Source organism: Belonocnema kinseyi, chromosome 5 (assembly GCF_010883055.1).
Source record: "Belonocnema kinseyi isolate 2016_QV_RU_SX_M_011 chromosome 5, B_treatae_v1, whole genome shotgun sequence".
Taxonomy (NCBI): Eukaryota; Metazoa; Arthropoda; class Insecta; order Hymenoptera; family Cynipidae; genus Belonocnema; species Belonocnema kinseyi.
This window is the reverse complement of record NC_046661.1, coordinates 112,181,395-112,192,470: the sequence shown is the minus strand read 5'-3', so window position 1 is coordinate 112,192,470 and position 11,076 is coordinate 112,181,395. Positions and strand designations below refer to the sequence as shown.

The 11,076-nt window shown below is 34.2% G+C and overlaps 1 protein-coding gene across 1 annotated transcript in view; it reads right to left on the bottom strand.

The window, feature by feature from the left end:
* Window positions 1–1,210: 1,210 nt before the first annotated feature.
* LOC117173835 overlaps window positions 1,211–11,076 on the bottom strand; it is a 22,495-nt gene continuing 12,629 nt past the window's right edge. Inside the window, exons 3-6 of the mRNA XM_033362479.1 lie at window positions 2,367–2,785; window positions 2,046–2,312; window positions 1,731–1,923; window positions 1,211–1,644 (exon numbers count right to left, since the gene is read on the bottom strand). Of these exons, the coding sequence (XP_033218370.1) occupies window positions 1,211–1,644; window positions 1,731–1,923; window positions 2,046–2,312; window positions 2,367–2,785 (1,313 nt within the window). The remainder of the gene's footprint in view (window positions 1,645–1,730; window positions 1,924–2,045; window positions 2,313–2,366; window positions 2,786–11,076) is intronic.

Below are 11,076 nucleotides of genomic sequence, written 5' to 3'. Positions count from 1 at the left end.
TCAATCTGAAAAATCTCTATCCCATCCACACAGTACTCCTTTCCCCTGCCGAGTGAGTCACGCCTACCCCGAAAGGGAAATGGCTTAATGGTGTAATAATAAAAAAAATAATAATGATTTGAAATGAAAAATTAGTCGAAGAAAAATCAGAGAATTTGGAAAATGTCACGCGTCTAAATTTTCCAGGAGTAGGGTCTTCTTATTCTACTTCGTGGTATTTATTATAGAGTTTCAGTCTAACAGTGTTAAATAATATGCCTGAGCTAGAAAATAACTTAGATTCAACCGCTGATATAACCTGAACAATAAAAATATTGGTAAAAATCATAAATTCTTAAATTCTATCATATTCTCGGTTATATAACCTGAACTTAAATTCAACAATTTGGAACTATTGGGAAGACATTTGAATTTTAATTCAATTTTAACAAGAATACTTATAGTAAATAACTAATTTTAGATCTCAATATAATATTTCTGATTAAAATTAATTGATATTTACTGCTCTTTTTCATTAACATTTCTCTAATAACTTTGTGATACTCAATAATGCGCGTGTCAGATGGCGCTGCTATGAAGTTCAAAGACATACTCTACATTTGTATTAACCTAACCTCGTTTTTTAGAACAAACTATCATTATTTTTTCTTTGGAACAAACTATCATTTTTTGTATTCACTCTCATAATTATTTTATTAATTTATTCTTTAATTTATTATAACTCATTCCGTCAATGAACAATAATATTCACGCTGTTAATTATTTCAGAAATTATTATGAAACTGATAAAGTTGTACAGAAGTGTCAGTAAGCCAACCACTTACCTTGGAAAAAACGATCACATTTCCACTTGGCAAACACTTTGTTTTAGTCTAGGGTTCCAGAATCGACGGTGAGAATCGATTCTCGATTCGTCGATTCCAAAAAAACATGTCGATTCCGGGAATCGAAGAATCGACCGTAAGAATCGATTCCAACGATTCCCGCCCCTTTATAAAACCCGCGATTATTTGAAATTAGAATTAAATTAACTATTTAATTAATTAACTAATATTGTTTAAAATTAATTGTTATTTTATATTATTATTAATTTGATTAAAAAATTAATAAACAGTAATCTAGCCTAAATATTAGTTTTTATTTCGACAGAAAATCAATCAAACTCAAAATTAATGTGGAACCTTATTAAATTCAATTATTAAATGGAAATTTATTTCCACATTTCAAAGTCCAGCGACGCTAAAAATATTAGCTGGTTTAAGTGCTTTCCCGAGAGCCTGTTTCTAAGCTTGGTAATAATTTTACTAGCTTTAGAAAACAGCCTCTCGGAAGGCACTGAAGTTGCCAGAATGGGCAAATACTCTAGTGTTACCTTATACAAATTTGGATACGCATGCTTGATGTTATTCCATTCTTCGAATGGATTTACATAGCGAGGACCGGTTGGCTGATTTAAGTACTGTCGGAGCTCTACAGATAAGCCTCCAGCAGTATCAGTGTCCGCCTCGGGGAACTGTTGCGAACGCAAGGCATCGTGATGAACCCAGATGTCGTTCACCTGGCTATCTCCAGGCTGATCCAGTGGCATTTTCCTGGCGCGTTCCTCATCCACCGACACCGCAATTTTCGCCTTTAACTCCTTATCTGAAATAAAAAACAGAATCAGCAAAAATAATATTTAAAGACTCTTTATTTAGTAGAAATGATTTGAAGGTTTAATTAATTGTTACCAATAGATGACAGTGCTCTCGCGAAATTTCCAGCATCTGTGAAGTGTAGTTTCTTGAATCTGGGGTCGAGAATGGTGGCCTTAGCAGGCATCGGCAGTTTCTCCATGAAGCCCAATCGCTTTTCAATTTCGGCGAGTAATGAGTGCTTAATATTGAAAGCAACTGGGTGGACTGCGTTGTACTCTCTTAAAGTCTGAAAAATAGAAACAAATAAATTATAATTCAAGCTAAAAAATTGGTAAATGTTAATATGTTTAAAATATTACCTTGCTCAGAAGTGAACACATAGGGATGGCCTTGCTTAATGTTACCGACTTCTCCGCGCAGATCTCCTTTGTGACTTGCCATGCTGGTTTTAGAAGATCCCGAACCTCCCTCACAAGTTCCTTCCTCTTCTGCCGCAATCATTGGTGGTGGCTTTTCCTTGCTAGTTTTCTCTCGTGTTATTTTCGCAAGAACTTGCTGTACGAGTTCACGCAATAGGAGGAATCTGTCGAGCATCTCATAAACTGAGTTCCACCTGGTGCAAATCTCTTGAATTAGTCTCAAGCACTCTGCCTCAGCTTTCCTCCACTCAGTCATCTATAGCAGTTTTTTTTCTTCAGAGGCCCGTTCACTTTTTCTAAAGAATTTTACAATTTTCTTTATTTTCGAGACGACTCTCTTGAAAGAAGGTAAGTCATCTTTCAGCCCTGTATCTTCAACGTCTACATCTAGAATTATTTGGTCCTCTTCATCTTCGTTATCTTCAAATACAGGCAAGGGCAACGGTACTTCTTCTTGATCCATCTGGTTGTTGGTTTTATATAAACCTAACGCATCCGTAACTGCTAGATTTAAATTGTGAGCTAAACAAGAGATGTGTTTCTGAGCACTTAACACTTGCTTACACGCTCCAAGAACGTTTGGCCCATTATCCGTGACAATAGCCTTCACATTTGCGATATCCAGCTCCCAATCTAAGCAGAGAACCCTGAGGATGTTAGCTAGATTTTCAATTGTCTTTCTTTCGGGTACAGGCCTATCTCCAATTTGAACCGATTTCATCTCCATGCCTGAAAAATTGAAAATGAATTGTATAATACAATAAAAAAATATTAAATACAATAAAGGAGCGGCTGGTGGACCGGAAAATGACTAGGAATTTAATAAATAATGTGGAAACTTATTTTAACATTAGTAATTAATGTGTAAATGAATTTCCACCTTAAAAATTATTGTCTACTTTTTTCAGCTTTAGGAATAAATCTGGAAATTTATTTCCACCTTAGAAATTAATTTGGAAACTTGTTTCAATCTTAGAAATAAGTTACAAAATTTATTTCTAAGATCGAAATTAATTTTTACATTAGTTATTAATGTGTAAATAAATTTCTACCTTAAAAATTATAGTGAACTTTTTTTCAGCTTTAGGAATAAATCTGGAAATTTATTTCCACCTTAGAAATTAATTTAGAAACGCATTTCAACCTTGGAGATCAATTAAAAAATTTATTTCTAGGGTTAAATTCATTTTTCACATTAGAAGTTAATGTGTAAATAAATTTCTACCCCAGAAATTAATGTGGAAAATTATTGAACAAATTTCGACCTTAAAAATTATTGTAAACATTTGTTTGAGCTTTAGAAATAAATCTGGAAATACTAGGAATTTTTTAACTTCGGGATACTTTAAGGTTTATGGTTTAATATTTAATTAGTTTTTTAAAAGTTTATTTATAAATCCCATCTAAATAGTGAGCAGTTATGCCTAAGTAAGCTCTTGTGGTCATCGATTCCGTCCACAAATCGGTTGTGAGTATAATATTGGTTTTTGTAGAGAGGATAATCTTCATTTTTGTCTTTACAACTTCATACTTATTTTCCATCATCGCCGTGACAGTTTCAGCGCTTGGGAGGTTATAAAGCGGCTGCAAAGTTCTGACAAATTCTTTAAATCCCTTTCCCTCAGTCATGGATAGGGGCTGATTATCTGCTGCTATCATATATATAATAGAGCATCAGTTGCATCAGCATAACGCTGACCTCCACCTAAAACAGAAAAATACCTAGATATATAGAAACCATATATGGCTACTGATGGACCCAAGTGGGGAACCTTACATAACGACTTCGTGAGGTTCTTCGCTTGGGGTGATTGCTAGAGAGATTGATCGGCAACCTGGGTCGGAGCAGTGTTGCGGAACGAACGTATTATTTATTTAAATAGCACGAGAATTCTGGATCAATCTGAAAAATCTCTATCCCTTCCACACACTACTCCTTTCCCCTATCGAGTGAGTCACGCCTACCTCGAAAGGGAAATGGCATAATGGTGTAATAATAATAATAATATAAATTTTTTATCCACAAAAAAATACGTTTTTAAAACTATTTCTCACTTATTTTTTTTTTATTTTTTCAATATTTTTTCATATATTTTCAAATATTTTTTCAAAAGACGCACTCAGATTGCAGGTACTGTTGCGAGTTTTCATCTTCTTAACTTCGCTTGACGATGTCGGTAACTGAGTGATAAAAAAAATGTCTATTTTATTTTTCAAATTTAATCCTTCATGAAAACAAATCAATGTCCTAATTATACTGAATAAAATATATAACTGATATAACATTCCAGAATTTAAAATATTTAGAAATATGTATTTATTCAGTATGATGAGGCCATTGAATTTTGAGGTTAGGCTTTGCAGGACATATAACCGCGAATATTAAATTTATGAAAAGGAAAACTTATCTCATCGTACCTCGTCGAAGGACCAGCCTCATTTGCGTCAACGTCTAAGATGTTACTACTAGTTTCTTTTCCTTCTCGTACTACCCCTTTATAGGTGCTTCTCTTTCATTTTGTTGAAATTAATTCAACCTGATGAACTTTATGTAGGTGCTTTGTCATAGAGGAAGTGCTATTGCAAAAAGTGAGTTCCACGAGACAGTGGGAACAACGCACTTTTTCTCCCATTCCGACTTTCTTAAAGTGCAGCCACACTTTGCTTGGCGGAGACATCACACTCCTTTTAGAATTTTATTAAAGTGCACATTTGGCCGGACACAGTTTTCACAATGGAACGCTAACCTAGAAAAGAGAAAATCGACGTCGATTCCGGCGCTCGAGAATCGATTCTGAATCGATTCCTCCGAGGAATCGGAATCGTTTCCGGGATCCCTATTTTAGTCCGCTGAATCCAGCCATCAGTTATAAAAGCATGGACCTTTGTGGATTTAAAAATTGAATTTAATTGTTGTTATTTAATTGTTGTTATCTAGTAAATAGCACTCGTGAGGCCAGCAGAATAATTATTACCAAATATTTTTGACATTTTTCCATATTTTGTCTATATTGTACAGGAACTAAGACTGACTGAGGGGTATAAATATGGCCGCCGTTGCAGCTTGCAGTCGTGCTGTACGGAGGGAGTCAGTGTTACGTACCATTACATACCACCTACTGGTGAATGATTAGTGACATTTAAAATAGTGTAGAAACAATTTTTTTTTGCATTAACATTAATGATTTTCGAGATGTAAAGTAGTTTTTATACGTGAAAGAAAAATTGATAACGATCAGGAGAAAAAATTGGTCAGGTAAAAGTCAGCGAATTTCGAAATTGGAACGGTGTTGCAACCCTGTAGTTCCAAATCCCAAGTTTCTAAATTCAGATCAATTTTGGAATTTGGAATCTTTTCATCTAGAATTTGTTTCCAAGATTGAAACCCCAGTGAGTTAAACTTCGTCTAATGAAATTTCGGAAAGCCAATTTGTGAGTAAAACCAATATTCGTCATCCAAGCTCGGAAGTTCGACGATCATTCACTGTTCAATGCTTCCAGGATAATTTAGGTCATCATCTATAATCATTGGAAGGCAGAGGGTGTGGAAAGTACTAGGTACGAAGGTTCCCAGAAGAATTAAGATTAAGGTGGTGACGAGAAGGTCTCGTATCGACGTTTTCAACCACATTGAGTTATCAGTCAGAAGTTAATTGGAAGTATTGTTTCGCTGGCTGTCGAGAGTCTTGAAGACTTCGTAAAGGGAGGAGAAGTAGTTGCAGACAGTTCATCTTATCTTCTCCACGGAGCATTTCAAGTCGTAGTCCTTACTCTCTCTTAGTTCCAAGTTCTACGCTCGAAGAAACTTTCAATTCCAATTTCCACTACCACTTTTGAGATCATTCTTCCAGAGCTTTCGAAATAGTTTCTCATTCACGCTACAATTGTAACTCCAGACAACGTGGAGGAGAGTGATACTAAAGTATTCATCAATTTCAACCATTTGTTTCCCTCTAATTGTCCCTGAATGCCAAGCACAGTTTCCTGTGGAAAATTGGGTTCTTAGAAAAATTGGGATGTAGTTTTTAAATTTAATATTTGATTTTAAAAATATATTGCTCTGAAAGTAGGGGTTTTAAAGTATTAGGATTGTCTTCTAGTTTAGATTGATTCCTGATTCTTATTTTTACATTCTCATCATTTATGACTGAGAAAGTATTAGAATTGTCGGAAATTTGACATCACACTCTTTCAATGGATCTCCACGTTTCGAGACCCCCTGAATCCGAGAATCAGGTTTTCACGATGGCGTCTGTCTGCCTGTCCATCCGTCCGGCCGTAAACACGATAACTCTCGAAAAAATGAACGAATGAAATCCATCTTTGGCACACTTTTTTTAGGTCCTAAAAGAAAGGACGAATTCGTTAACCAGCAATTTTTGATAAAAATTCAAAAAGTGAGCGCATTTTGAAAATTTTTGAGACCACTGTTTTCTGATTTTGAAAATTCTATGTACGGATATTTATAGTATTGAAAAGAACAAACAATTTATCCTTATGACTTTTTCGATAAAAAGAACATTTTCAGAGTTATAGCGTTTTCAAATTTTTTTAATTAACCGAAAATCAAAATTTGAAGCCGAAAAACGCACGTTATGAAAAAAAGTCAAGAGAATAAAAACATTTCTTTTTGAAATCCCTACAAGATTATCATAACCAATTTTTGGATTTTCTTCAAAAATCGAAAATTCAAACTTTGATTGCACAAAAAATAATGGAAAATAAAAAATTCTATTTTGTGGACAAACTATGTAGGATACAAAAAATGATTAATTAACAAAAATGGTTATCCCAAAAAAGATCTACAATTTCGTTAAGAATCACTTCTTGATAGGACGCGTACTTTTTGTTTTATTCGTGAAAAATTACGTTGAAAAAAGTAAAATAAAAAAAAATGTGTGGAAAAACGACGAAAGTTACGAGAAAAAAAATCCAACAAAACCTGTTTACAAATGTCTGTCGGAAATCGAGCGCGCAGCGCGAGTGTCACGATGAGAATGTATACCTCAAAGCCTACAGAGCTTTGAAAAACTTAATCTTTGACTATACTTAATTAAGTAGACGATTCAGAATATGAAGACGCATATAAATACTGCCATCTAAAAGAGATCTTTTTGATAAAGTTTTTTTCAAGCATTCCAAATGCAAAGAATAAAAATCCGAGCGCGAAGCGCCAGGTGTAATTATGTTCGAGCGCGAAGCGCGAGGTAACCTATTATCGAGCGTGAAGCGCGAGATACAACCGTCGCGCGCCCTAGGCGCGCTCAAACTTGCAAGCGAAGCGAGCCCCGCGCGTTGAGAATGTGCCCGCGATACGGGCAGATTTTTATCAATTATGATTGTATTAAGATTGCGTCGAAGGTGTGTTTTAGATTATAGTACTTATTGTTTCCTAAATGGGTTTCCCGATTACATGGTTTCAATTTTTCTGAATTAGGATTGCCCTAAAATTGGGATTGCCTTCAGATTTGTATGTATAGTCAATATTGACTGATTAAAAATATATGTTTAAATCTGTACTATTTTCAGATGAGAAACATAATCTATAAATTAGTATTGCCATCTTTGCTTTACTTCCTAATTAGGATTGCAAAATATTTTCTGCACTTCCTCATTAGGACTTCCATAAAATTTGCTTTACTTCCCAAATAGGATTATTCTCAAATGATAAATACCTTTAAATTTAGGTTGTCTTCAAATTTATAAACCTTTAAATTAGGATTACCTCCCCAATTAGAACTGCCATTAAATTTACTTTACTTCACAATCAGGATTGCCTTCAAAATACAAATGCCCTTAAATGAGAATTGCCATAAAATTTGCTGTACTTTCTGCTACTTATTATTTGATTGCCTTCAAGTTACAAATACCTTTAAATTTGAATTATCTTCAAATTTGTTAGGTGTTGGAATTAAAAATATGTAGTCCTTTTCTTCAATTAGGATTGCTTTCAAATTATAAGTATCTGTAAATTTGGATTGCCTTAAAATTACGATTTCTCTGCAATGAGGTTCATTTACAATATATGTATTGGAGGAAGGAGGCCTGTTAAACTTATCATTCTCCATGTTGAAAACAATCGAAAAAAACTTCCAAATTTAAAAATAATAATTGCCTTCACATTTGAATTGCTTTCTAATTATTAATTTTAAAAGGTTAGGATTGCCCTTCTATTATGAATTTTTTTGAAAATGTGATCTTTTTCAAATTTAAATGAAGATTGCCTCCCTTCCCCGTCTGAGATTACTTTAATGAGATTCTTTCTCAATTTTGGCCAGCTATACAAATAAAAATTTATTTTTGGTCTGACCCCCCCTTAAAAACGCGCCATTTCGTGCACGTGAAGCAGGTGTAATGTGGCCGTTTCCAGCCCATGCGACGTTCGCACATGCGCTCTTCGCCGCCGTACCGACATTAAACTTTACGCCCGCTATATACAGATTTACGCCCACTACATGAAGTTTTACGCCCGATAGAGAAAATTATATTTGTCTTTAAAAAAATTACATCGCTGTACCCCACAGTCTTCTTTCTGCTAAGTACGCTATTTTTTCTTTTCACTTATAATTCAACATTGTCAAGAACATTAAACATCCCACGGTGTGCCTGAACAAACTTCAATTGGGGGGTGCAATTACCTTTTTAGATTATTGTTGGAAATCGGTTTAGAATGTTTAAGAAATGATTTACAACAAAAATTAAAATCATCCTTTGAGCGGTTTTTTATTTTTGCTGCTTTTAACGTTAAATTTTTGTTGAAAGTGATCTTGGTTCATGTGCAAATTACAGAACTATTGGCGATTGTCTTAAAAATTATAAAGCTGGAAAGTACTCTGAAAGTAAGATGTCAGATGCAAAAAAAATACAAAAATTGTATTCATCTACCAATCTGTTCTTTAGACGAAGATAAAGAACTTATCGAAATCAATCCTCCACCTGCATTGCATTTAGTGTTAGGTGTAGTAAATCATTTATTCAAGAATATGTCAAGTGAATTCGAGAAAGAAAGTTTTAAGTGGGCCAAAAAGTTTAACGTTTCTCAGGATATTTACAATGGTATCCATTCTTTTGCAGGAAATGCTTGTAAAACTCTTTAAAATAAAATTGATATCTTGCGATCTATCAAAAACGTAGGATTGGTAAAATATGTTCAGTGTTTTCAGGACTTCCGCGATGTTATTAATTCATGTTTTACCGTTACATTATACCTAAATTTGAACGTTAGATTGAAAAGTTTCATAAAAGTTTTCTAGATTTAGGCACCATTGTTACGCCAAAAGTGCATGCAGTAATTCATCATGTAGCATATTTTTGCAAAAGAAAACAACGTGGACTTGGATACTGCAGCGAACAGTGTATAGAGTCGGTACATGCTGATTTAAAAAAAGACATGGAATAAATATAAAGTAAAAAAAAGAGAATTAAAACTTTTCCAAAAATTTATTAAAGACTGTGCAAGAATATAATAGTCAACAATTGTAGATTTATGCAAAGACGAATAAGTTATCTTGTAAATGTTATTACTTTTTATAAATGCTTTTTTTTGTTTTTATAAAGTTAGTTATATTGAACTTAAATAAACACACATTTGTGACACAACGTTTATATTAAAAAAAAAAATGATTTGTATATTTTACACATAGTTTATTTTGAGAATGAATCCTTTTTCCAAATTATTCAGAAATTTAACGTTAAAAGCAGCAAAAATAAAATAACGGCTCAAAGGGTGATTTTAATTTTTATTGGAAATCATTTCTCAAACATTCTAAAACCATTTCCAATAATAATCTAAGAAGGTACTTGCATCCCCCAATTAAAGTTTGTTCAGGCACACCGTGATCCATTATCCGGTTCACATGCTTGTTTTCAAGGAGGGTAGGACAAAAAGTATAGTGTCCATCAAGGACGTACGGCTATTTTGTCTCGGGTGGCAAATTCACATTCGTCAAAATAACCATTTTTACGCTCTTGATACACAATGTACTATTTTCCTTAATTAGGATTGCTTTAAAATTTGGATAAATTTCTAAGAAGTAGTAACTTTCTAAATTGGGACTACCTGCAAAGGTAATTCTCCATAACCTATAATTTCCCCCAAGTATGATCGCCTTTAAATCATAAATCTTTGAATTGGGACTGCCTTCAAATAAAGACTGCTTCCTGAAATGAACTTAGAATGATTCACAAATTACGCCTACTTTCAGTTTTAAAAATCAATATTGCCTTAAAATTGTGGATTTTCCTTAAATATAAATCGGTTTAGAATTGGTATTTCTTTTTAATTTTAATCGTTTTTAAGAATAATGTGACTGAAAATGAGGATTTTTGCAATTTATTGTCTTAGGTTTAAACAATTGGCTAGCTAGAAAATTGAGTACGTTTCACCATTCTTATTAGCTTCCAATTTTACCAAATTAAGATTGCTTTTAAGTTTGGGTTACTTTCTGAAAAGCAAATTGTGATTGATAATTATATATATAATTAAAAATTGTCTTAAGGACAAACGCAGGACCTCGCCGGGAGCGGGTGCTAATCTTAAAAATTGCACCCGCTTCCAGCGAAATCGCGGTAAAATTTCAGCCACAACCACGTCTCACAACCGTGAGATAGGTGGTTACAGTCTGTAAAGGAATCAATACGACGATCCAGCAAAAGCCTCGTGCACTCTAAGAACACGGAGTGACCCAAGGACAACCGCCTTCTGCATTTTTCCCGCAAGTGTTCTAGCATATTGTTGACACGCAGGGATGCTTTTTAGGCCATTAGCAAGTAAAAGTTTGGCACCTCCAAGAGCGCCGATGATAAGGACGATCAGTTTAACAGAATATTCCGGGTACAATCGTTGCAACTCCCTTATAAGGTCTCGATACCTCTATTTCTTTTCATTCTCCTTGGCTATGATGTTTTTATCAGCTGGCGCCGAAAATTCGATAACGTACATGGTTCGCTTCTCGAAGTCAAGAAGAACCATGTCAGGCCTCGAGTGAGCAACAGAAACAATTGTCGAGAATATAAAGTTC